The following is a 25,696-nucleotide window of genomic DNA, read 5'->3' on the forward strand; positions in this document are numbered from 1 at the left end:
TATGCATGACATATGGCATGTGAACTAGCAATCTCTGTGGCAATTAAAACAAAAACCAACACGTATAGCAAGATTCACAAATTTTGTTCCAATTTACACAAGTCCAGCACTTGAAAAAAATAAGAAAAAAGGATAACTTCTAAATCATTTTACTCTAGCGATATGAAAACTGAAAAGATGGCAGTTATTGATTACAGTACAATATACTGTAGTAATTAAATTGAATATACAGAGAAGATAGAGAAAAATAAAATATCACTCCGCTAGATACCTGTAGTGTATAGAAAAAAAAAAAAAAAACAAGGGACTTAAATAGAGAGGGAACCTGAAATTGGATTTCTATGAGCACAGGTTGCAAACCACCTCAGAACGAAGAATAAATAACCCCTAAACATCATCCATACATTATACCCCTTAATTTATACACCTCCATTATTGAAAACTCTTCTACATGAAGTAGCTTAGTGATTTCTTCTTTCTCGATCCTCCCTCTCCGTACAGCTCGTTCCACTGGTTCAGCTCGTTCATGTTTTGTGAGTCTGACGACACACTTGCACATACCTGCATTTTCACAAAAACTACACTTTTAGTTCTCCTGAAATATTCATAATTTTTGTGCACACAATATAAATGACTGTTACCAGTTAAGTAATTGTAGACATAATGATTAAAATTTTTGATAGACTAATAGACTATGAAGACCAGAAAGTTCCTAGTGAGTGAATGAAACGTAGAGATCCAAATTAATCGATATAAACCTGTTCGTGTGCATATTTGAAATCCTCCATACTCAAGGAGCGAACATCTGCACTGCTGTGCAATGGCGGTAATGGTCTATTCTCTTCCAGTGCCAATGCTTTTTCCTGTAATTTTATATTGATAAGCGTAAGCTTTACTACATTCTTTCATGTATGAAATCGACAAACACATGCAAAAAAGGCAGCCTAAAGAACAGAATTTCTGAAGCCAGAAATGGAAAAAGGCCAAATGCTTGATCATAGAATCTGAAGATGGGCACATGATAGCAACTGCTACGATGCGGTTTCCACCACGAACAAAAGTCCAGATGAGCAACAACAAAAAAAAACTAACCATCTTCTCCTTTTCCAAAATTTCTCTTATAGGGCAATGTGCAGCAGTTACACAGAGATTCTGTAAACAGAAAGTTATTCAAATCAGAAGAGTACAAATGAAAGAACGCCCCCTAAAAAAATAGAAATGAAAATTAAAATTAAGATCAAGGACCTTTAGATCACTTCCTGAATATCCATCTGTCATACTAGCAACTGCTCCAAGATCAACATTTGGAGCAAATTCCTCCTTAGCTAAAATAACCTTTAATATTTTTTCCCGATTTTGAGCATCAGGCAAGTTGACCATTAATCTGCACCAGTTCACACAAATATAAATGACTGGTAACAGTTGCCTTTTAGCGAACAAACAAACATGTTGTAGGTTGTGAGACAGAAAAACCTCCTAGGAAGCCTCCGGATTACAGCCTCATCAAGGTCAAAAGGCCTATTTGTGGCTGCAAGCACCAATACACGTTCCTTATCTTTAGTACGCAAACCATCCCAATTCATCATGAATTCGTTCTTCATTTTGCGCATCGCTTCATGTTCTCCAGGGTTTTCTCGTCTTCCTAACATGCTATCAACCTACAGCCATAAAGATATAAGAAAAGACAAGGAGTCTAAGAATGGTAAGAAACATTAACGAAACACCACAGCATTGGACAAACCTCATCAACAAAAACAACACTAGGGGCTATCTTGCTGGCCAAAGAGAAGACTGCTTTCACGTATTTCTCTCCTTCACCAAACCACTGATGCAAACAAGAAAATGATCAAAAAATGTGAGATATGATAAAATAAAGACCGGACCTTTGATGTTAAATGGTAAAATGTAAAAAAAAGAATAACAAATTGAAGGTCTACGAAGATCTATACTTTAGATGTGATGCTGGACATAGAAATGTTGATAAAGTTTGCACCAGCTTCAGTAGCCACAGCTTTTGCAAGCATAGTTTTACCAGTACCAGGAGGTCCAAAAAGCAAAATTCCTTTACAAGGCTGCAAGATTACATGGTCAGCAAAAAAAGATGCAATACTTAGTAGCGGGTATTTTTAGATCCAACAAACTCCATAAAAACAATGTCTTTACCTTAGTTAGCTGTCCTTTGCTGAACAATTCTGGCCTTTGTAGAGGTAGCATCACCAATTCTTTCAAGGTCTCTTTAACATTTTCCAATGCTCCTATATCTTCGAAAGTGACTCCAATATCACCAGGTGGAATAACTTCAGCAAGGAGCTTTTTCTCAAACTCATTTTCAGTAACCACATCCTGAAACTCAGGGAGTCATCCAATTACACACGAAAGCAATTCAATATATGAAGACTTTAGTTAGGGGCTGAATTCTGCACCTTGAGAGATTTCTTCGAGCCCTTATTCTCATTCTGAATGCCATGTAGAATATTGAGCCCATAGTTGATGCTACAAAATACACATTGACATAGAGAAACAGTCAGAACTATCATACCAGAAAGTCCTTCCTTCATCACCAGTCAATTTAGCCTTGTTCATTGCTAAGGGAAATATTTTTAAAATAGTTACCTTTCACTTGAAATGACGAGTTTTGGCTCCTTAAGTAGGTCTTCAGAGCGATGCATAAAATGATGGCTCAACGCCCAGCCAATAATTTTTTCAATGTCTATAATCATATTATAACAACCATTTTTAGGATTACCACAAACTGAAGCAGATAACAACCAATTTGAAGATCATTAGTTGTGCAAAATCAACTCACTTTCATTAGTCAAAGCTTGATCTTTAATACATAGTGAATCGAGATCAGGGCAGTCAAGACGAATTCGATTTAGGACCTACAATTCATGGGAAGAGAGAGCAAAAGTTACACACTGTCACAATTATGACACCAAATCTTATCATCACAAAAACAATACCCACATTCACTGTCAAGTAAAAGTAGTCCCATAAAGATAACGAAATATCCTCCTGATATTAAAACTAGAAATATTATACTATAAAAACAACAAAGTCCACCCAAACAAGCAGAGTTCTGAAAATGTCAAATTGTTTTCCTTATCAATTTCTTCTTAAACAAAATCTAACAAATTTAAGTTTCCCAACGAACTTTATTCCAGAATATAGAAATGTGTAAAAGGGTTTCAACTGAAGTTTTCCAGATACACTTAGGCATTGTGACTTGTAACAGAAGCTCAACAAGAAAGAATTCAGAATTCAATCCACAATACTAATATATTGGACAGATGTATTTCAGGAATCAGATAATTTTGAAGTAGTGGGCACAGATGAAACACCACAATAAAAGTTCTCTTGATATATATAAGTGATCTAACTAAAGCAACTCCAGGAAGAAAACAAAGAGGACTAAGCAGCCCAAATTAAATTTAATCAGGCAAATAAAAATGAAGCAGTCATTCATTTAAGTTACACACCGTGCGAATGCCACCAATATTTGATAGTGATTTCATTGTTTCAATATCCCGATCCAACTGCTGTTTCCAGTCAACTAAAACCACCTCATCCTGCAATATTGAAAACCAGATTTGCGGCCTGCTTCTCCTTAATGATAGAAATATCATAGAGCAGCAAAAATCTGCTTACCTGGGGAATCTGAATGGTCACTTTGTTTGGAAAAAGACGGCTGAGCTGCTTCAGAATCTTTGGAGTTTCCTTATTCCTATCATGTAATCTACCAAAATTATCCTGTAAAAGGAAAAGGTTTAGTCTTCAAAGAGGAGCTAATTCAATAAAAATTGAGTGGCCAAAATATCTTTTCATAGTTTTACTAGGTAAGTAGTTATTTATTTCCACAAGCTTTATGGACATTTGAGCTCTCCCCGTGAAATTCGGAGACAGAAAACACTAAATATGATTCTACCCATGAAGATGAAAAGAATTAGGTGAATAGAAGAGATGATAACAGGATGAGTATAGAAAGTCTCTAATTTAACCAGGACATACCGGGAAAGCAAGGTCGAGCAATGCTGTTTGGTTGCTTCCAAATTTTGTGAAAAGTAATCCACCAGAATGAGACTGCATCCATCATACACAAGATGAGAGGTTACTTTCTTTCATTTGAGAATTAAAAAAAAAAAGCAGGAAGGGGTCAGGAGAGAAGGGGATCGCAACATTAAGAATAAGTATAACACAGCTTAAACTCACTTTCTCCTTGCGGCTGTCTGTCTGAGTATGTGAGGCTATCACAACAATGTTTTCTGGTAATGATTCAAGCTTAACTTTAAAGGCTGCATAAGCCTCAGAATTCCCAACCATGGACTTCTCTACGTCTTTCAATAACAGGATTAATGGACTGGTTTTACATTCTGTCAAAGCTACCTACAAATGGAAAAAATTTAAGTGTTTATTGGAAAGTACATAATATGCAATAAAAAAGTAGATCAACTTAACATTTTATACTTTTACAATGAATTATACCTCAAAAATCTCATTAATGGCAAGCTTATCAATGTCATCAGCACTGGAGCTCTCCAGGCGGAGTAAGTCAGCTGCATAGAGTGAAAATGGTTAATGAATGAACAGATTAAATTACTTGATACACAATAGACTGAAGGTCAAAGGATATTACCTGCACAGAAGAAACCATGATCTTCTTCACAGAGGCCTCCAAGATCATTACCTTCTGGAATTGTTCTATCAAATCTAACACCAATTTTGGAAGAGCCATTATCCTCAAAAGCAAGTAACACCTTGCCCCTGTAACCGTAGGTTGGACCCCTGTACAAAATATTGGAAATCACAGCTTAGAGAACATAATCCCACCTGATCAAAGAATGCAGTTCCTAAACTAGCAGCTGAGTTACTTTCGAACATGGGCAAATTTTGATTGGATGGGAACATTGAAAGATGTCACTGACTCATTGTTGAAAAAAAATCATATCAATCTCCAGATTTAACTGGTCATTGGTCTTTACTTATACAGTAAAGAAACTCGACATATTGTCCCACGTATATTCATAGCCACAGACTTCCATATCTTAAGCACTTAAGAGTAACAGAACCAAACCAGATAAATATAAAAAAGAAGAAAGTTAATTACCTTATGGAAGTTTGAGTAGGAGAAAATCCTGTTGGCAAAGAACCAACATACTTGACCCTGTCACCTATCAAAACAACAAAAAAATCAATTAATACAATTTCTCTACAGGCTAAACAAAGACAAGGAAGAAAAGCTTTCAGAGACTTACCCTTTTTGAAGGTATAGGATTTAGATGAAGCCGTAGATGCTTCCTGCTTGGGTTGAGCCTGAGAGCTCATAGTAGAACCCCCAGTAATATCAGCCTCCACACTTGAAGCTGGTTTTTTGAGATGCAGATTCCGTCTGGAATATACAATTGCTCGCTCTAATTTAGTACTTTCTTTCACCGAATCAGCTTCTTTTATTGCCGGTCCCTAGACAATGAAAATAGTTGTGCATCAATAATAAGTAAATTAATTTCTGGAACAGCAAATAACAATAATAAAATTGAACTTAGGTCGCATAGAAACTTACACCAGGTAACAGAACAGTGTCAACAATAAGAAGAGAAACACCAAAATATTTGGCAAGTGCTTTGGTCAATGTTTCCTGGTATATTTCTGAACCTATAAAGAAAAGAACAACCAAATAACATTAAGATTAGTTGGGAACAGTACAGAAAAGTACTTGCACAAATTTCGGGAAAACAAAACTGCATTACCTGCAGGACCTGACAGCAAAATTCTCGGGCATACTGTAGGGAGATCTGAAGTGAACTTCACATATTTATTGCACTTCAAATGTATGTATGTGGAAGCAATGAGAACATTTTTTGTGTTTTCACTGCCAAAAAATCGAGTAATTATTATGGAAAACCAATATAATCTGCCGCAGGACAGAACTAAAAGTTAAAACTTATAAATATAATAAACAAAGTTTCATAGACAGGCAAATGAAAGTAAACTATGCAAGTAACTAAGCATGTAATAGAACCCTCCATACCAAGAAATATGAATAAACAAGAATATCATTTACAAAATATGTATAATAATAGATGGATATACATATATAATTATATACAGAGCTTATCCCAGTACATTATTAAGTCTCACCAAAACATCTGATGTTATGGAATAAAATTATCTAGAAAGCAGCCGTCAAATAATCACAAGAATTGTCCATAACATATCACTTATAGCTCAATCTCTGTAAATCAGTGTCATACAATTCCAGATTTGCAACCGTTTGTTCTTTATCCATGAAAAATATTATGGGACAAGAAGCGTTGACAGCATGAATGTGACTTTTACCTCAGATAATAAGGAAAATCCTGAAAAGAAACATCTATGTTATCACAATGCAACAGTCCTTGTCGCAAAGCATCTTTGTAGGCTTCACGTCTCGATGATATTGAAATGGGAGGATCAGAATCCTTGCCCTGATCTCTAGCTGCCTTGTGCTCATCAAGAATCTTAGATATCGTGCCACTGATATCAAATTTTGGAGCTATTGAAATTGGAAAGCGATGTCCCAAGGCATTGCTTTGTGGAAGAGTTTTCCCATTCTCAGCAGCAACATTGAATTTCTTAATAGAGACATCAGGAGATAAAACACCACCTTTCTCAGCAACTGGTAACATAGCAACATCTTTAAGGTCAGAAGCATCTTTGTTTCTAGTGTCTGCCATTTCACAAGTTTCTGGTAAAGCTGGCGTCTCAGAAACATGTTGGGCATCTCCAGCATCCTGGGATGAAGAAGGAAGGAGAGATAATTCTTCAGGGTGACTCGTTACTGATTCCAGTGTTGCTGCAAAGGGAACATCAGAAGGGTCTCCTGATCTGGCCTCAATATGCAAACCTTTTATGGGTCCTTCATGCACTTCTAACATACTAACCGATGTTGGGTCATCCATCGGAGATGCACTTTCATTGGTGAGTTGTTGGAAAACCTAATAGTTAGTTAAGGCCATAAAGAGAAGACAGATATGTGTGCCCATGCATAGCAGATCATATAATAAACAGGTAAAGGAACTAAGTGTTTAGAAAAGAAAGGATACATAAGACCGTTTATCGGACAAGCTGAACACCACCTCATCACCTGCATTTATAGGGATCGTGGTATCCTTGTAATAGTGTTTTCCATTCACTTGTACAGATCCTTTTTTCCCAGTGATTTCAAGCAGCGTATGTGATTCTCCTTCCTGAATCAGACATGGAACCAGCAAACAGATAAACATTGAATCCACTCCAATGCGATGGTGAGAACCATATGTGACTTAAACTCCCAACCAAAATTAACTTCAGCATAGAAGTTTACCTCAGACTCCATGCGCTTCAGTTTGCACAAAGATTTACTAATTGTTGGATCTCTCACGCATAAATTGCATTGGCGGCCTTGGCCAACAGTGTATATTGGGCAATGCAAGACAACATGTGGATTCTAGGAGGAAATCATCACACAAATATAGTTATGGCCACGCACCATATAATGGTGAAAACACAAGCATGCTTGGGCATAAAATCCCTCACCACAACACAAAGCTTTAAAAGCAACCCAATTGTCAAACAGAATGCGCAGAAACAAAAGTCTGAAGGTGCAGACGTGGTAAATGGCAAATGCTCATCAATAATTGCTAATGGTTATCTCCACCTATCTCCACCTAAAAGGTCTAGTCTAGTCAATCCCAGATCAATGATAAACAAGCATACACAAGCGACTACTCTTATACATAAGCAAAAAGAAATTACTCAGCAGAAGGTACTCAGCTTCTGGAAATTCTGTTCTCCAGACATTATGATACTCTGTACTAGAGACATCAGAACAGGAACTGGAAAACGATTCGGAGTAATACGCAGGCGTAACCATATGGCCATATGCATTCGCTAATATCTCAGCATACAAAGCATATCACACAATTGAAATGATAATAATGAAGAAAAAAGCAGGGAGCACTGCAAAAGTATGAGACAATTGACATACTAGGCTATCTTCCGGAAAGTAGGGAACTAAGTCCAATTTGTAAGAATCTAAAAAAGACTCCAACTTGAATAAAACTCTAAAAGATAAAACTAGACTCCTAAACCAAATCAAACTCTAAGATATAAACTTATCTCTAACAAACTAATAGCAACTAGATAAATAATACTCCATCTATCCCGTAAAAATACCACATCTTGGGATGGCACGGGTTTTAATGCACAAGTTGCGAAAAATATAAATATCTATTTTTATGGGACGAACCAAAATGGAAAAATTAGTTTATTTTATGGGAAGGAGGTAGTAATAACTAATAAAAATCTAATGATGCATTTCTATATCAGAAAATGTGTTATCTCGACATTGTGATACTTCATACTGGATAAATCAGAATACGAAAATAGCCTATTTCCTGATTATTTTCAAATATACAGAACAGGAGTGGGACTACCACGGAAAATATTTTCTTTGGACCAGGGATGAGCTAGGTAACTAATCGTGGGTGCTAAACAATTCCTCTTCCCACCCCCGGGTTTCTCTCTAGCGCTCTTGGATAAGGGGGACTAAATCATTTGTCTAGAAAGTAAAAGATACATTGAAAGAGGGTTCTTTGACATGTCACAGACTGAACTATGGCCCCTAGAGAACGAAGGACCCACTCTTGTTTCAGAGTGAAGTTCTGACTAATGATAGAACATAACAAGAGACCCGATAAGGCAACTACAAGAAATTCTGAAAGGCAAAAACTTGAACTTTCAAACATAATGCGGGTGAAATTGATGCCAAAGAAAATTACACTTGATACCTTCCACCAGTGATCAGTAGATAATTGACACTAAACCATTTTAAGTATCGGACAAAATAAGACCTTCGGGATGAAAGGCTTACCTCCCACCCCACTCCACAACTAAAAAGAAAAAGAAAGCCTAACTATCAAAAAGTTAGTACTCCAAACCTAAAGCTGAGACAGACACTTGAAACTCTATATGAACCTAATCCTGTTAAATCCCACAAAGTTAATACCATTACAATAATGAAGGGCTTGCACCTGCAGTGGATCTGAATACCATCTAACATCAATTCTATGTGACAGGCAATTACAATATCGGCCCAAAAATCGAATTTTCATTTCTAATCGAAGCAATAAGAAAGATGCAAAATTTAGCTGAAAGAGTAAGACTACCTGTGGACACTGGGATATAAGTTTTCCCCATGCAGCCCCGGCATTAGTTTTCAGTTGCCCCTTCTTTCCGCGGTTCAAAGGCGGCCCACTAGATTTCCCTTTCTCTGCACCAGTTATGGAATCACCTGCTTCCAGCGCAAACAATCAAAAAGGAGCAAATTTTCCCCCCAACAAGAAGAAGAAAAGAAGATCAAATTTTGAAGAAGTTAAGAAGAAAAATAACTGAATTGGACACCGGAATTCAATAGAGAATAACACATGCAGCGCATGATATAGCACCAACAGTAACGAGAGAGCCAAAACCTCACCTGCAACCACGGCCTCCGACGATTGGCCCGCCGCCACATCCTCCGATGGCTTCTCTGCGCCGCCGTTATCTAGATCAGCCGATCCGGCTATAACTTCCTTCCCCTCCACCGCGTCAACGACTTCCTCCGAAGACGGCAAATCATTCAGGGAAGAAGAAGAAGACGCCTCCGCTCCCTGCATGAACTCGAAAAAATCGAAATTGGAAAAACAACCAGAAACGACCAATCAAGATGGAAATGCTCAAATTCACTAGATTACAAAACCCTAACCTTGGATCGTTTGCGATTTGGGAGGGATGATGGAGGTGAGGGAAGGGGGCGCTTGAAGGAAGAAGAACTCCGCCTCGTTTCCACCATATCTTCAGATCGATTAACCTAAAATGGCCAAAAAAGAAGCTAAATTTTGATCCCAAAATTTGATTTTCCAACTGAAAATCAAGGGATGTTTCAAAGAGATGATTCTTGTGTGCATATATAAATATAATATTTGTACTTATATAATTTAGTAAGTCTACCCAACTCTACGAGTGAGAAGGATAGAAGTTTATTAGAATTCTCTTTATAGATGACATTTATATTAGCGTTAAATTTAATTGATTGTATAGGATAAATAGATTGGGAAGAAAATATATTTGAATGGATTGATTATGGTGCAAGATATACATTAATTACTAAAGAAAACGTTTGTAACTAGTACATAAATTACAAAAATTGTACGTACAAAATGCCCTTCAAATTTGAATTGAATAAAAATTTGAATTGGATAAGATGCAAGTATTTTGAATTGGTAACATCATTAGTTACATACTTCTATGACAAATTTGACCATATTTACAATTATATAAGAAAAAATATACTATTACAATTTTTTCTTAAATCATTTATATTAGAAAATATGTAATTGATTTTATTTTTCAAAATATCTACCATTATTAAAAGATTCACAAATAAAATTTAAATAGAATAGTCATTCATATTTTAATGGAATAAGTTTTTTTATTCATTTTATTTAAACTATCACAATGATATGAAGATAGATAATTATTCCTTTGTTCTAAAAAAAAATGGGCAAAATACTCATTTATTTTGAATTTCTCTAGTATTATGCCATATATATGTTTTTTAAAATTACTGATATTTTATTTTCTAATTTCTACCTTTTAATTTCACAAGTATTATATTAGATATTGTTAGATATTTGAAAAGAAAGTAAAAACAACGTTAAGTATTGAAGGAAAGTGAAAAATATAATATGCTAGCAAAATTAATCTTTAAATAATTTCATAACATATTCCATATATTATTACATTTTTTTAAAAATTATTTTTACTTAATTAATATTAATTCAATCATCAATATCTTCACTGTTTTTTATATTTTTTTTCTTTTACTTATTTTCATATTTCTTATTAAAACTAGAAAAAACATTATAAAATATTTGTTTAAATTTATGAGAATAAAATATTTTTATTAGAATTTTTTTTAAGTACTACTCCTATTTCTTTTTTAAAATTTATTTGAAAGTACTATAGTTCATTCCTTAATTAATATGAGGGGCTATGATGTAAAATTGAAGTACAATTAAAATAGGTAAATCCCTAGGACTCACGTTTAATTAGCTATATTTCAACTCACTTCTATTACATTTCTTAAAATCTGTACGGGTCAAGTGGGAGACATACTGGGAGTAATATACTCTCACTATTCGTAAAAAATAGTCTAGTTTTGTCATTTTTGAGTGTCAATGAAAAAAATAGTTTCATTTTGAAAATAGAAACTTTCTCTTGTATTCTATCTATTGTTTTCTCTTACATTCTCTCTTTTCCTCTCCTACTTTATCTATTTTTTCTCCCATTTTTTGTATTCTACTATTATTAATTAAAACTCATGTCATCCATAAGTAAGATTGACTATTTTTTTTTTGGACGGAGAAAGTAGTAGAGAAGAGGATGATTAAATAATCGACTAAATTTTGGTGTGATAGAATAAACTATGTGCACTCTGAATAATGTAGCATGCATACAATGTAAATCAAACAAATATCTAATTACATTTGATTTTGTTATAAACTGTGCATATCATTTGTGAAAGGGGGCTAATTACGATGGAAAGAAATGGTATTCCTATTTCCATTTCATTCCTTTGTTTATTTAGCCTAAGAGTTTATATAATTGGCCCCATTTTTATAATAGACGAGTAGTCGCTTTTAAGTCTCAACTCTTGTTAATGTATAAGCTATGTACTGCTTGTTAAAAAACAGTAGGAAATTGGGGCGGCGGAGGAAAAGATGGAAGCCTTGGGGCAATTCAATCGGAAAGGAAAGGAGAAGCGTCGCGTGGCCTCAATCGACAAGCTTGCCTCCCTCAAATTTTGGGGATAGCCTGATAGACCTTCGATCTATCGGATTAGAACACCAGCAACTGAAGAGATTAATTGAACATAAATTGAAGAGCTGAACCCTATTTGAGATGCTAGGGTTTCAAAAAACTTGATGATAAAAGAGTATTCGTCTTATTTATCAATGATTTTGACTCTCCAATAGACTCTACTATTTATTTTTTCTGGACAATACTTGGTTTAACTTTATGATTTGGAAAATATTTAAGAAGAAAATCAAAAAAAACTTATATAAATCATATTCTAAAAAACATTCAATCCAAGAAGAAAAACATAACTAAAATAAAAGATAATCATAAAGATTTGCTACTTACGACTTTAATCTTATCCTTGTATCTTGTTGGGCAAGTCTTCTTCCTATTGAGCCAAGAGGAGGTTGCGTGGTTCAATTGTCTCAGCTGTTGGGTTGCTCATCTCGGTTGTTATTCATGGATCACGTGCTGCAGCTGTTGGTGGCGTATCAGAGTCCATATCATAGCCAGACTTGGCTCCTATCTTCACTTGAACGAGATGAAGAAATCAATTACGCAGTGTTTAATCGAAAACAATCAAACATCAAAGATCATAGTTGGAAAATATATAACGCTTCATTTAGTCATGATTCCGTTTACCATTGATAATTATTGGAAATGGATAATATTATCCTATTTTCAACATGGAGTATCAAAATGGCACCAGAATTTTACGAGTCAATAAATCCAAGTATTACATCTACCTATCTATCCATATCACAACATAACAAAACCTAATAAAAGGAGATACACAACATCCAAATTAATCATTGATACACAAGCCTAAGATTAGCTAGGGCGAGCAACAACGCCCACACTAAGCAGGGCTTGACCAAATCCCCGGCGATGGGATTCATATTCCGGAAGGCCCGCTCACACCCAACCAGCGCCCCAAACAAGGCCGCGCACAGCGCCAGCCCGAGCCAGACGGCGCCCGCCCTGAACACGACCGGGTACCACGCCAGGCTCGCGGCCAGCTGCGCCAGGTACAGCCCAAGCGCGGCGGGCTGCCGGTGGAGGCCGCCCTCGGCCCACACCAGCCACGCCGACAAGCCGGAGAGGAAGGCGGTGGCGACGCATGCGAGGTGCAGAGTCCACAGAGAGGGCACGTAGAAGGGCTTGTGGAGGCTGGTGTAGCGGGCGGAGGAGCCGAAGAGGAAGATGTCGAGGAGGGTGAGGGAGAGGGGCAGGGCCACGGCCACGCTCAGCGACTTTAGCCCGCGGCGCGCGGCGGCCAAGTTCTTGCTCTTGTTGCGGAGGTGGTGGTTCATGTCGTCGTCGTTGGTGTGTTATTGGATGAGGCGGTGTTTGAGGTCATGGTGGGATTATTGGTGAGGTGAAGGGTGGGGAGGAGGTGGCGGAGAATATGTAGAGTGGACCGTCTTTATCTATAATGACTCATTTATTTGATTATTTTTCTCAACATCTAAATAAAGAAACAGACTTGGTACTCCTAATTCTAACATCTAAAATTCTATTATTGATATAATAAGTCATTTAATGACGGCAAAATCCATCCTCCAAAATTTGTCCCCTTTTGATCCGGCACGAGTTTTAAAAAATGTAATGGAAAGTGAGTTGAAAAAGTTAGTGGATCGTGAGTCTTACTTTTATACTTGCTCCGTCCGCAAATAGAAGTCCCGTTTTTCTATTTTGGTTCATCCGCGGGTTCATAATTACCATAAATGGTAAAGAGGCCCCACATTCCACCAACTCATTCCACTCACATATCATTTAAAACTAATATATACAAGTGAGACCCCTATTCCACTAACTTTCTTCCACTCACTTTTCTTAACATTTCTTAAAACCCGCACCGATAAGAAATGAGACTCCTATTCGTGGACGGATGGAGTATATTACTACCTCCGTCCCCCAAAATTTGCTACACTTTGACCCGACAAGGGTTTTAAGAAATGTAATGGAAAGTGAGTTGAAAAAGTTGGTGGGATGTATGTCCTACTTTTACAGTATTAGTTTTATAATAAAATGTGAGTAGGAATGATTTAGTGGAATATGGGGTCCACTACCAAAAATGGTAAAAGTGAAGTGTATTAAATTTTCAGGGACGGACCGAAATAGTAAACTGTATCAAATTTTCACGGACAAAGGTAGTAGTTTTATAATAAGATGTGAGTAAGAATGAGTTAGTGGAATATGAAGTGTACTATCAAAAATGGTAAAAATAAAAAAAGACAAATTTTAGAGGACGGACGAAAATGGAAAAATGAGACAAATTTGTATGGACGGAGGCAATAACTGTTTTTAACTTTTACAATTGGTTTGGATTTTTGAGTAAGTCCTCTCTCCCAGTGTCAAATCCGGCCTAACAGTTGACGCGAAACGCAGCGTTTCACGTTAATAGTTGAGAGCTTCAGTGTTAAAATTTAATAAAACCGCGCAACCAGTCTCAGTCCGATGCCGCGACAAACCTCCGCCGCGCGATCCACCTCCGCCGCCACTGGATTGAAGGCGGAGGGGACAAAAAATATGCATTTCTTTAAAAAAGTATTAAAAAACCCCAAGCTATCCTCCGCCGTCGCCGTGCTCCTCGCGGACGCCGTCCTGGTTTCTCTCATCATCGCATATGTTCCATGTAACGAGAAATTCACTCTCTTCTTTGCAATTGAGTTAGGTTAGCTACATATTTATGTCTTAATCATTGTTTCGCTCGTGTGTTTCAGATACGAAAATTGATTGGGATGCTTACATGTCACAGGTGAAAATTCCATGTTTTTCTTTCAATTCTGAAAGAAAATACTTTTAGTATTGCTGGTGATTACTTGCAGTAACGTATGTGAAAGACTATTGGAAGTTAGTTGGCATAGAATTGAAAAAAAACCATTTTTTAAAGAAAAAGTTCAATTCTATCTGAATCCTGTTAAAGGTGCAAATTGATTTGGATAGGTTACTGGTTTTCTGGGAGGTGAAAGAGATTACAGCAAACTGAAAGGTGATACAGGGCCTCTGGTATATCCAGCTGGATTTCTGTATATCTACTCTGCCATTCAGTATGTTACTGGTGGAGAGGTTTATCCTGCTCAGGTAAATTTGCAATTTGTTCAATTCTTTTGAACTAATTATTTGCCTTTGTGCAAATTGGATGAGTAGGAGCTTACCCTTTCTAACCATAAACTTTAAGTTCCACACTGCATGCTACTTATATTGCTTTGTCTACTCCATGGTTGCTGTTTTCTTCCCTATTGTTTTGTGATTATTTATTGGTAGAATTTGCATTTCTGATGAATGTAAAGCAATTTAATCGTTGATATTATTTCCACTCTTGTTTGATAATTATTTTTTGTAGCCTTTTAAAAATCTGAAAAACTACATCTCTTTTTGCAACTCTGATTTTGTGATTACTTGAAAGATCATTAGAGATATTATGTATACTAAGTTGTCATAACCTGATGTTCTATTGATTACAGATTTTATTTGGCATACTCTACATTGTGAATCTCGGGATGGTTCTATTTATTTATTTGAAGACGGATGTGGTATGGAGTTTGATCCTAGTGAACAACTAGTCTTTGTAGCAAAGGTTTTGATTTCAGATCATATGTCTTGCAGCTTCCTTGGTGGGCTCTATGCCTGCTTACTTTGTCAAAAAGATTGCACTCAATCTTTGTGCTTCGCTTGTTCAATGACTGTTTTGCCACAACAATGTTCCATGCAGCACTGATTTCATTTCTTTATCAGAAATGGCATCTAGGTTTAATCATTTTCAGGTAGCATACTGATTAAATTTGTATTTATTTTTTCTAGTTCTTAATGCATTTGCCAGTAAAGTTATCATTCTTTATTGGTGAATATATTTATTGCCTAAAGGTGCGTTAGACGTTCTTCCTGTTAGCACAGTGGGGCTGTCTCAGTGAAGATGAATGTTCTGCTTTTCGCACCTCCATTGTTACTCCTCTTGCTGAAGGTAAGCTGATTGCTAACATTTTTCATTTGTCAAAATTCCTAAAATGACATTTACATCTTAAGAAACTTACTGGGTCAAACATGGAAAGCAGGCTATGGATGTTTTTGGGGTAATATCTGCTGGTGCAGGTGCGGCCATAGTACAGGTGATTGCTCTTAAATCCTTCTTGATAATAAATCAGTGTTACCACTGAGTCACTGATAATGTGTTACATACCTCTACTTTATTTGCCATAATGAAATTTATTTATTGAGTTAATTAGCAAATTATCAAAATAAGTAATCTTCAACTGTGGCATGGTCTGACAAAATATTTACCTTTTACACTGTTTTCTGGTGGATGATTATGCAGATTCTCTTGGCTTTACCTTTCATATTATCACACCCAGTCGCATATTTCTCAAGAGCTTTTAATCTTGGTCGCGTGTTCGTCCATTTTTGGTACCTCCATTGACCCAGATAATTTTCTATGCTCGACACGTGTTACCTATTCAGTATCAGCACATTGTATACTTACTTTATCGTATATTTACTTGTATGCAGGTTTATTTAACTATTTCTTGTGACTTCGTGATTTAAAATTTTTCTGTGGGTTGTGGATCACAATGAAAATAAGCTAGTGTTAAATATTTGACGTACTATATAGCAATGAGATTAATGAAATAGGCATTTCAAGTGATAAAAGTTTAACTGTATTATCCAGGTCTGTCAATTTTAAATTTGTCCCAGAGCCGGTTTTTATTTCAAAAGGATTTGCGCTGTTTCTACTGGCTGCTCATCTTCTTCTGCTTGCAGTCTTTGCTCATTATAAATGGTGCAGGTAAGGATTATCACCATTTCAATGCCACTAAAGGCTTTTAAGCTGGCCTTTTCTGCTAAATTTATAATCAATTTTTAAGTAAATTTCTTATCACTTCTAATATAGTTGGACCTTTAATATCCATCACTTGCAAAGATAGTGTCCCATAATCCAATGCTACATACAAATGATCTTTTTATTGATATAGTGTCTTTGTTTTTCTTTTGACTTGGTGCAGGCATGAAGGAGGTTTGTTCTCTTTCTTGCATTGTAAACTTGCTCAAATGAAGCTCAAATTTATTAATCCAACTTCTTTCCCCCTGAGAGGGCTCAATGAGCAGAATATCAATCCGAGGGTGCTTAAAACAGAGCGTAAGTAACAGCTAATAAATATCCATTTCCCTCTTATACAATTGATTTTAATCACGACTTCATTGCTTCATCCTCTTGTTGAACTCAATTCAGATATTGCAACGACTATGTTTGTTGGGAACTTTGTTGGAGTCGTGTGTGCTCGGTCTCTCCATTATCAGTTCTACTCTTGGTATGTGCTCTTGGACATTGCCTTTATGTTGGAGTCGAGTACCACATTCTTTACTCTTTTTGTAGACGTTCTTAATAATCTTTTCTGGGCCTTCTGTCACTTACAAAATAAAGAACCACCACCTACTGACAAACTACCGTCGAAAATAAAGAACGAGATAGGTTCCATGTAACATATACTCTTCTAATGTCATATATTTACTTGCAGGTATTTCTATTCTCTACCCTATCTATTGTGGCGAACACCATTTCCAACTTGGTTCCGGTAGGTCTCGTGACCTCGAAACGTTAATTCTCTAATCTATTACTATCAGCTTCTCCGTCCCCTCTGATAATCCCTAATATCTATTCCATACAGTTTAATTCTGTTTGTAATGGTGGAGTTATGTTGGAACATCTTCCCTTCTAATATCTACTCATCAACACTGCTGCTCTGCGCCCACTTAATCATCTTAGTAGGTCTGTGGATGGCACCCCCGGAGTATCCATACATGGACAATACTACTAACGGCAAACCTGCAAACTCAAAGAAGGCCAGATGAAATACTAGTAATTTATATCCCATGTCAATCAGATTTTGAGGCAGAGTTTGTAGTCCAAAAAAGGTGGAGGATGGTAGTATTAGTATGGTCATGGCACTTTTTTTCTTTAGGATATACTCCTACATTCGATAATGAGTTGTACGTAGTGGCAATTCTTGAATCTGTTTTTGCTTAACTGTTATTTTTGCTTAACTTACTATTTGTACTTTAATTGTTTTTTCTCTGACCAAATCAGAGACCTCCTTCCGATACGTTATACGTCAGACCGAATTTTATGATCCACTTCACAATAATACTACTACTTTGAAATGGGATCATAGCAATAATCCAAGCTCAATTGGGATGATAGCAATAATATCACAAATCGACCAAAAAAACAAGACTCGATTCATTCGAATTTTATAAAAAAATTTATTAAATGTCAAGTAAAAGTCTTGATCCAAGACCACCAATAATGTTAGTGGCATAAAAAATTGTTGAGATGAAGAAATACTAATGTATAGATCGGAAGGCAGAGATTAAACATTAAACAGTAGTTTCTCTTACTTGCACTAAGAAATAGTTGTTCACAAAAATAATTCACTCCTATAGGTAGAAGAAAAGCGAAAAAAAAAGGAAATGGAAAGAGATAAGAGATGTTTGAAATGCGAAAAATAGATTATTAGTAATGTTTACGTAGCCTATTTAATTTTATAAACATATATATACATAGAAATAACGAAGCTAACTGCGGCACTGTGTTGCAGCGGAGCACGATCGGGTGTAGGGGTTGGCCTCAGCTCCAGGCCTGCAGTTGTAGTACGACGCACCACGCCGCGAGCACGGCACGTTGTTCGCCTGCAGCGCACCGTAGCTTATGTAATTCGTCGTGGCTAATATGCGCCGCTCCGACTCCCACTCCATCTCCATGCACGATCCCTTGCAGCTAGACTGATTACTCACCGGAATCCAGCTGAATTCACCGCCGCCCTCGGCGCTGCTTACGAGGAATGCCGTCACCGCTGCGGTGGCGATGAGGAGGCGGAGGAGTCCCATTTCGTCGATGCTTGGGTTTGAGTAATTTAGAAAATACTACAAAATAAACTGGCCTACTTAACTTATATAAGTTCAGAATTTGGTTTTAATGCTGTACATTATTTTGGGTACGGGCGTGGACCAGAGTTTTTGTAGTCGCATACACGTTTTTGATAAATTAAATGAAATACACAGCTGTGTTACAATTTGCCTAAACAAGAATTTTGTTCTTTTATTGACTAAACGACATTTAACTATTATGAAAATTATCTAAGTCTTCTCACTGTGAACTGAACCACATAATTTCAGCTTCATTATTTAACAAATTTTGCAATTATACATTTCTTTCTTATACATGTAATTAATGTGTATTAGGAAAAAAAATCAAAAGATAACTCATTAAGAAACTGGTGGAGCTACTTTTGGTTTTATGCTTTTCTATAGCGCTAGCTGTTTGTGATCTTTAATTGCTTAAAAAACTATACAAAATTAAAGGATTCCCAAATAGTTGGCAGTGATGATTGATATCAGACTCTATTTTATTTCTATTTATTTAAATTAGCTTGACCAATGATATAAAATGGATTGAAATCAAGTACTATTTGAACTTGAACATTGATTATAGAAATGATCAATAGAACCCACCCTAAATTATTGAGAATCTCTCTTCCTGACTTATAGAAAACTTATTTTGGTTGTAAGCTTGGCATATTTAAACAAATAATGATTGAACGATTTTTTTTATTAATTATAATTTTATACGATCACCATACACTATATTCGAATGCTTCAAAAGATTAAAATCCCTACGAAGAAATGATCCCTACGAAAAAATGATCCAAAAAGATATACCCAAATTGTTATTGGTGAGCTAACCGTTGATTATAGCTAGTTTGGACACTTGAAAAAGGATGTTAATGCTTTATGCAGTTAGTCAAGTCAGCATATTCACAACAATAATCAATAGTTGAATTGTCCTAATCTTGATTAGTATAATGAAATAATTGCAGATTTAACCTACCAACAAAGATTAAGTTGAAAAGGGGCAAATGATTATGATTGGCGGCAGGCGGTGGTTATAACTAAGTATACTAAGTAAACATGAGCAGATATCAATTTGCACTCACTATAACGGTAGATCAATTTGAGGAAGAAGTATACAATATTTTCTCACAAGTATATATGCATATAACAACAGCATAGAATAGAAATAATTTAATCTCAACTAGCACCCTCCAACACGTGGTTTATCTCTCCAGCTTGCTCAAGAGATCTTCCATTGGGGGCACCTCCTTCACAATTTCTTGCCAATCAGGCATTCCCTGCAAAACAAATGCTTACTATCTCAGCATGGAAACCAAATATATTCATCTGGGTCTTCACCCTTTAGACGGTCCGAATCAAGACTCTTCGATAAAGTTTACATATCTAAGCTAACAGCAATGGGGTCGACTCGCCATAAAAAATAGCAATATGAATGCCAAAAATGTCCATAAAGTAGCTACAAGTTGATGTATGGTGAAATGGCAGCCTTCATATTCTAGTGGGAGACTTTTATCTTTGATGGTTGGTGGTCGAGAATCAACTTTACTAATGCTTCTATGGCATTTTATGGTTGATAGGATCTATTGATTTTCAGAATTGACACGCTTAAATCCTAAAAACTGATCCGTGACTTAAGCCTCAACGTCTCACAATCCTGACTAGCTAGTTGCTTAGAGTGATCTTTAGTAACGGCTAATGCAGCAGAACAAGGTTTGGAGCATAGAAAAAGATACCCTTCTCCACCAATACATTCACAAATCACAATGAAGACTTTCATTTGAAAGCTGGTGACAATATTTTCATTGGTTGCATAAAAGAGTTGACAGCTTATCAGGATTGTAATTAGCAAAGAATCACTAACCAGCCCTGATTTTCGAACACGGCCATCTAGACGGAGAATTATGTACACATCTTCACCCGGTGTTATGCCTTCAGCCTCTTGTTGATCTCTTATCCACCTGGAAGTAAAAAGGCTAAGTCCATATTTGGTTTAAAAGCTCTACGTAATTCAAAAATGATGCACATTAATAAACATTGTCTTATTGGAATATCCTACTCTCGGATAAGAAATACAGTATGATGGAAAAATTATCATGTGCCATCAATGGAGAGTTCCGAGTAAAATTGTGGTAACAGTTACCAAGAAAATTACTGCCATGCTTTTCTTTTTCTTGATAGTGGGATGTCTAGTAATCGAGAGAGCCAAGTCAAAAGACATTCATAATCTTGCAAGTAGGAGTACCAACCTTTCCCATTCAGCAGGTGATACCACTTCTGCTCGGAATCGAATCTCAGCTTTGATTTTTGAATTTGCAACAACTGATTGAGTTCGCTTATCAAAATCTTCCTAGCAAAATGTAAGCAGAACAAATCAATCAGAACACATACTGTTTTTTTATATATATTCAAGGGAAGGTAGAATAATAAGTAGAATGATCTTTTCTCTCAAACAGGACAATCATACGAATATGAAAGAGCTACCATTAACTATGTCATGACCAACAAAAACTTGATAAACCTCTGTCAGATGGTTAAGGTGCAACACCATTGACACCATGCAATATTAGGAGGAGTTACTCAGATTCCATGACAAACAATTCATTCAGACCCTGTCTAAAGTGTCTTACCCCAATTGATGGGAGAGAAGCAGCTGCTTTTGGAGAAAGACCAAAGCCTTTTTTCTCTGCCAGCGGTTCTCTCCTTTCACCCCATACAACAGGAATCAGTATAACTCCTCTCCGGAGAAGATCCGTTCGAAACCTCTCTGCCTTTCGCATGGCTGAATCAACTGTCTCTTTCTTACCAGCCAAAATAACCTACAGCTGGTACCAGACTTAATGCCAAATGATGGAAGGATATAAGCAAAATGTGGGTACTGTGAACCCTCAATAGGATCAAAAGAACACAGGCACTACAACATAAACTAGGCCTCATTTCTAATAGGTTAAAGAGGGAATTTGAATAAAAAATTCAACTTCAAAATTATAAAATAAAAAAAAATTATTGAGGAAATGTTACAACAAACGTTGACAGAAAATGCCTGAGGTCATTTTAAACAAGCAGTTGTAACATCTAGATAGGAAATGATGCCAAAATAGAGCTCGTAGAGGGGGTTTTTTCTCAGTAACAACTTAATCCCCTGATGTTTGAAACTGTGCTAGAGAAAAAATGAGAGAAGAAGGGTCACTAACAGGCCTTGCTGTGTCCCGTAGCTGCACAAGTTCAACAATCCTGTTTGTCGAAAGGCGCAGAGGAAGCCTTGATAGTGTTTCATTCCTTGTAATTTGAGCAAGCTGTTCCTCCTCCTTTTTGTTGTCCCATAAGAATAAAGCCACAAAAACAATAATACCTGCACCATGCTGAGTCAAAAACTTAATTAATTCCTTGAAAGACTTCTGTTATTTTGGGCATGACTTTATGTTATACATTACACATTACACAATATACATCAGACATTATACAGTATACATTATACTTTACCTCCAATATTTATTCCTGCATTTTCAGATGTCTGTAACAGGTCAGGAGCACCATCACCACCTTTAATTGCAGCAAATAGTCTAGGTATGGTTAAGAACAATGAGATTCCCGCAGCAGCTGTGAATGCCACATAGAAAAATCTGCGAATCCCGCGGAATGGTGCCTGGACCTCACTAATGAGCTTTAGATCCCTTCGAAAGCCATAGCCTATATCCTCTCCACCCAGTCTTGCCTGTTGATGGCATTAGGAACATTGTACCATTGGTAAGAATTGTACAATGTTGCTTGGGGAAGGTGGAGGAGTTGGGAGTTGATATGATGTGAAGCAAATTGAAATGAGGTGACGTTGCAACGACAAATGGTGCAAGATTTTACAAAGTGAACAATGACAGTTGAAATACATTGGAATGTCTTGAAAAATAGAAACATATGCAAGATAAAAGGTGGCCATAATTGAGAAGCCAACCTCTTCTTGCAATTCCTTGAATTCAGGCATAGCTCTAAATGAGGCCAAATCAGGATCATTTAGAATGGTTCCAAACTTGAGGTCATATTCTCTCAAAGCTGTTCGTAAACATTCAGCAGCTTTCTTGGTTTCCTCCCTTCAACACACAACAGAAGGGAAAAAAAGATTCCTCATCAATGCAAAATGATCAAATTTATACATAGTTGAATCTGCCCCAAAATTCTACACCGGCATAGTATAACAGCTTCTAAATTGTCAATCATAAAGAGACTAGATTGGCTTTGTCTTGCATCCTTCCCATGGTAACACGAGTTTTACAAAGAACACAAATTTACCTGTAGGCATGGCAGCAAGCTTTGTTATACAGCGCAGCTTGAGCCTCCACAGGGTTAGGATCCAAAGTGAGAGCAGTGTCAAACTGTTCAAGAGCATCCTTAACCTGGAATATAACTCGAAGAAATTGATACTAAAACTTGGAAGAACTCCCCCCCGAAATACTAATCATTGAAATTAGAGACCCATTACCCCAAATGAGAGAAGAAGAATGCTAGTAGTAGTTTTTACTCCCATGATAAAACATATACAGCCACAATGCACATAAATTTCCGATTTAAAATCCAAACTTTATCTCAACCGAGCTTAGAAATTCATTTAATTTGGATGATTATTAAATGAGCTTAGCTCACACAAGCTCCAATCCAGATGAAAACAACTTTGTTTAGCTGGGACTATTCATCAACGAAACACAAACACTGCAAGTCTACGCAGACTATTATACTGATCATATCCAATACTCTACTTTGCAACAAACTCTATAGCATTCTAAATCAATAGGCAATTACAAAAATACCTTCAAAAATGCAAAAAATACAAAAATAAAAAATGAGATAGTAATTTAGTTTTAAAAAGTACCCGTCCTTTGGCGAAAAGCGCCAGCCCCAAATTAACACATGACTCAGCCGTGGCGGCACTAACTTCCGGCGAAGTGGAGGACGGCGACGGAGAGCAATTAACTAGCTGTCCATGAGTGATTTTCGCGGGCTGGATCGACGCACAAAACGAGTAGGAGGATGAAAAATTTCTGCTAAGGAAACACGCCTTTGATATCAACAACGAGCTCGAATTTGGCGGGGACGAGCAGCGGCGGAAATGGTGGTGGTGGAGTGGTGCAAAATTTGCCGCCGCCATTGAGATCATTCATAGGCAATATCTATCGGTTTATCTGTAACGGTTGCTACCATCTGATATTTTACTTGTATTTAATTTAATAATTTTTTTAACGAATTCTACATAATTAATGGGCTGGATTCTCAAAGCCCATTTTTCTGGATTGGGATTCCTAATAAACGGCCCATCGTGTACCCAAAAGTTACACCAATGATCAATGTGAATGAAGTCTTTTCCCAAATACTAGAATTACAATTGTTTTAGAGTTAAACGGTCGAAAATGGTCCTTAGCATATGGTTATTTTATAAATTTGGTCCCTAACATTATCTTTTTGATTATTTGGTCCCAACATATTAACTTTGACCCGAATTGGTCCCAAATTGACGGGACCGTCAATAATAGACGAAGCAGCGGCACCGCCGCCGGCTGAAAACCGCCGCTGCTATCATCGGGCCGCCGCCGCCACACCGCCGACTTCGTAAAACAAGTTTCTAGGTTAGAAGCTTGTTTCATCCGCCCCCAAATCAGAGCTCCTCAAGGAGGTGAACTCCACAACCGTCGTCCTCCCTCCGTCATCGCCGCTCCGACGCCACGCCGGCGGTACTCCGATGGTTCAGGCCTCCGTCGGCTGAGGTGCATCTCCAATTCGAAGAGATCTTCCCCCAATCGACCAAATCGGAAATCCCCAAATTTCAAACCCTTCAAATCCGCTGCCTTCGTCGCTGGTCACCACCAATGGTCGTTGCCTCACCCTCACCGGACATCTCCGTCGCTCAGCCGCTGCTGCTGCTCCGTCTATTATTGAAGGTCCCGTCAATTTGGGACCAATTCGGGTCAGAGTTAATATGTGGGGGACCAAATAATCAAAAATGTAATATTAGTGACCAAATTCGTAAAACAACCATATGCTAGGGACCATTTTTGGCCTTAACTCATTATTGTTTTATTTTCAACCTCATAAATTTTACAATGATAGAGAAAATTGTGGTATCCATTAAGATTTCAGTAAGGATTTTGTTGTGTAGTTGCAAATCAGTGTCAGCATAGTCAAGCAATTATTCAAAATTGATTTGAATCTAAATGAGTTATATTGATACTTTGATAGTAGTATGTATGCATACGCATATATATAAAATTTATCACTTCCTTCCTTCTTGGCAATCTAGTTATATCTCATTATTTTATCATCGATTTATTTAGGAGGTCCTTATCACCTTTATTTTCCTGAATGATCATATTCATCTAGAAAAGAAAGCACTAGGGATATGTAAGCTGCAGTGAAATGAGGAATAATAAAATTAAAGAATATTATTGTTTGTTGCTAGTGTAGATGGATATGCATTTGCAGAATTTTTTCTCAATTAAAAGCAATATGAGAGGTTGTGATGATAGTTGCTGTCCCACATTTTGGTTTGTCTTGTTCTTGGAAAAGGCTGCTTCCGTCATACTGCAGTTTAAAATGATATTGTTATATTGTTAACAAAATTATGTGTGTTAATTATATCATACACTAAAGCTAAAAATGTATTAATCACATTGATTTTGTGGAATTAATGCTACTACTATTTATTCAGATCGGACTAATCCGTTTAGTAATCCTCTATCACACTTACTTTATACATTCACTAATCAACCGTACAAAGTATAATTTTACTTTCTCTACAATTACAATTTTTACATGATTTGTGATTTTATTTTGCCAAATTGATCCGACATGATAAATAGTCTGAAATTTACAAAAATAATTTATATCACCAATGTCATGTTAATTTTAAAAACAACTAAAAGTTCACATATTTCACCAGTGATCATAAAAA

General features: G+C 36.7%; 5 protein-coding genes across 6 annotated transcripts; 1 reads left to right on the plus strand and 4 right to left on the minus strand.

Annotated features, from left to right (window-relative positions):
- Positions 1 to 163: 163 nt before the first annotated feature.
- LOC125222455 (uncharacterized) lies at positions 164 to 9,971 on the minus strand. The gene is made up of 27 exons (XM_048125078.2): positions 9,761 to 9,971; positions 9,491 to 9,665; positions 9,183 to 9,307; positions 7,340 to 7,462; positions 7,080 to 7,223; positions 6,334 to 6,971; positions 5,745 to 5,866; positions 5,558 to 5,649; positions 5,253 to 5,457; positions 5,105 to 5,168; positions 4,634 to 4,782; positions 4,483 to 4,553; positions 4,210 to 4,383; positions 4,009 to 4,080; positions 3,649 to 3,750; positions 3,480 to 3,569; positions 2,807 to 2,882; positions 2,614 to 2,710; positions 2,424 to 2,493; positions 2,164 to 2,343; positions 1,950 to 2,072; positions 1,742 to 1,825; positions 1,474 to 1,658; positions 1,246 to 1,384; positions 1,093 to 1,152; positions 759 to 863; positions 164 to 561 (listed from the first exon to the last, which is right to left on the minus strand). Exons 1-27 carry the CDS (start codon positions 9,845 to 9,847, stop codon positions 448 to 450), a joined length of 3,666 nt encoding a protein of 1,221 aa, XP_047981035.1. The 5' UTR covers positions 9,848 to 9,971; the 3' UTR covers positions 164 to 447.
- Positions 9,972 to 12,455: 2,484 nt separating this feature from the next.
- On the minus strand, positions 12,456 to 13,285 carry TSPO (TSPO(outer membrane tryptophan-rich sensory protein)-like protein). The gene has a single exon (XM_048125085.2). The coding sequence runs from the start codon at positions 13,167 to 13,169 to the stop codon at positions 12,666 to 12,668; it is 504 nt and encodes a 167-aa protein (XP_047981042.1). The 5' UTR covers positions 13,170 to 13,285; the 3' UTR covers positions 12,456 to 12,665.
- Positions 13,286 to 14,235: 950 nt separating this feature from the next.
- LOC125222456 (dol-P-Man:Man(5)GlcNAc(2)-PP-Dol alpha-1,3-mannosyltransferase-like) lies at positions 14,236 to 17,898 on the plus strand. Of its 2 annotated transcripts, XM_048125080.2 has the most exons (13): positions 14,238 to 14,494; positions 14,583 to 14,617; positions 14,806 to 14,943; positions 15,327 to 15,395; positions 15,469 to 15,626; positions 15,757 to 15,823; positions 15,915 to 15,968; positions 16,175 to 16,263; positions 16,526 to 16,642; positions 16,860 to 16,993; positions 17,087 to 17,165; positions 17,373 to 17,429; positions 17,523 to 17,898. In XM_048125080.2, the coding sequence occupies exons 1-13, from the start codon at positions 14,317 to 14,319 to the stop codon at positions 17,704 to 17,706; spliced, it is 1,359 nt and encodes a 452-aa protein (XP_047981037.1). In that variant the 5' UTR covers positions 14,238 to 14,316; the 3' UTR covers positions 17,707 to 17,898. The 2 variants fall into 2 exon arrangements, with proteins under 2 accessions (XP_047981038.1, XP_047981037.1); XM_048125081.2 differs by lacking the exon at positions 15,327 to 15,395 and having other exon boundaries at positions 14,236 to 14,494.
- Positions 17,899 to 18,224: 326 nt separating this feature from the next.
- LOC125221513 (rapid alkalinization factor-like) lies at positions 18,225 to 18,757 on the minus strand. The gene has a single exon (XM_048123631.2). It carries the CDS (start codon positions 18,739 to 18,741, stop codon positions 18,430 to 18,432), a length of 312 nt encoding a protein of 103 aa, XP_047979588.1. The 5' UTR covers positions 18,742 to 18,757; the 3' UTR covers positions 18,225 to 18,429.
- A 1,071-nt stretch (positions 18,758 to 19,828) lies between these two features.
- Positions 19,829 to 23,942, minus strand: LPA1 (tetratricopeptide repeat (TPR)-containing protein). The gene is made up of 9 exons (XM_048126930.2): positions 23,624 to 23,942; positions 23,047 to 23,150; positions 22,712 to 22,847; positions 22,246 to 22,477; positions 21,957 to 22,114; positions 21,393 to 21,581; positions 21,012 to 21,112; positions 20,627 to 20,723; positions 19,829 to 20,042 (listed from the first exon to the last, which is right to left on the minus strand). The coding sequence occupies exons 1-9, from the start codon at positions 23,906 to 23,908 to the stop codon at positions 19,968 to 19,970; spliced, it is 1,377 nt and encodes a 458-aa protein (XP_047982887.1). The 5' UTR covers positions 23,909 to 23,942; the 3' UTR covers positions 19,829 to 19,967.
- Between the last annotated feature and the right edge of the window lie 1,754 nt (positions 23,943 to 25,696).

The sequence above is a fragment of the Salvia hispanica genome, chromosome 1 (genome assembly GCF_029641045.1).
Source record: "Salvia hispanica isolate PSC_SH4W2 chromosome 1, Shi_PSC_v1, whole genome shotgun sequence".
Taxonomy (NCBI): Eukaryota; Viridiplantae; Streptophyta; class Magnoliopsida; order Lamiales; family Lamiaceae; genus Salvia; species Salvia hispanica.

Excerpts from the sequence above, each read along its gene's own strand:
- LOC125222455 (XM_048125078.2), bottom strand. The coding sequence starts at position 9,847 with ATGGTGGAAACGAGGCGGAGTTCTTCTTCCTTCAAGCGCCCCCTTCCC. Across the intron at positions 9,666-9,760 it reads CAAATCGCAAACGATCCAAG|GGAGCGGAGGCGTCTTCTTC; the intron begins GTTAGGGTTTTG and ends GAGTTCATGCAG. Across the intron at positions 7,463-9,182 it reads TTATATCCCAGTGTCCACAG|AATCCACATGTTGTCTTGCA; the intron begins GTAGTCTTACTC and ends ATTTCCTCCTAG.
- TSPO (XM_048125085.2), bottom strand. The coding sequence starts at position 13,169 with ATGAACCACCACCTCCGCAACAAGAGCAAGAACTTGGCCGCCGCGCGC.
- LOC125222456 (XM_048125080.2), top strand. The coding sequence starts at position 14,317 with ATGCCGCGACAAACCTCCGCCGCGCGATCCACCTCCGCCGCCACTGGA. Across the intron at positions 15,396-15,468 it reads TTTATTTGAAGACGGATGTG|CTTCCTTGGTGGGCTCTATG; the intron begins GTATGGAGTTTG and ends TATGTCTTGCAG. Across the intron at positions 15,627-15,756 it reads CTAGGTTTAATCATTTTCAG|TGGGGCTGTCTCAGTGAAGA; the intron begins GTAGCATACTGA and ends CTGTTAGCACAG.
- LOC125221513 (XM_048123631.2), bottom strand. The coding sequence starts at position 18,741 with ATGGGACTCCTCCGCCTCCTCATCGCCACCGCAGCGGTGACGGCATTC.
- LPA1 (XM_048126930.2), bottom strand. The coding sequence starts at position 23,908 with ATGATCTCAATGGCGGCGGCAAATTTTGCACCACTCCACCACCACCAT. Across the intron at positions 23,151-23,623 it reads CGCTTTTCGCCAAAGGACGG|GTTAAGGATGCTCTTGAACA; the intron begins GTACTTTTTAAA and ends GTTATATTCCAG. Across the intron at positions 20,724-21,011 it reads TCACCTGCTGAATGGGAAAG|GTGGATAAGAGATCAACAAG; the intron begins GTTGGTACTCCT and ends TTTTACTTCCAG.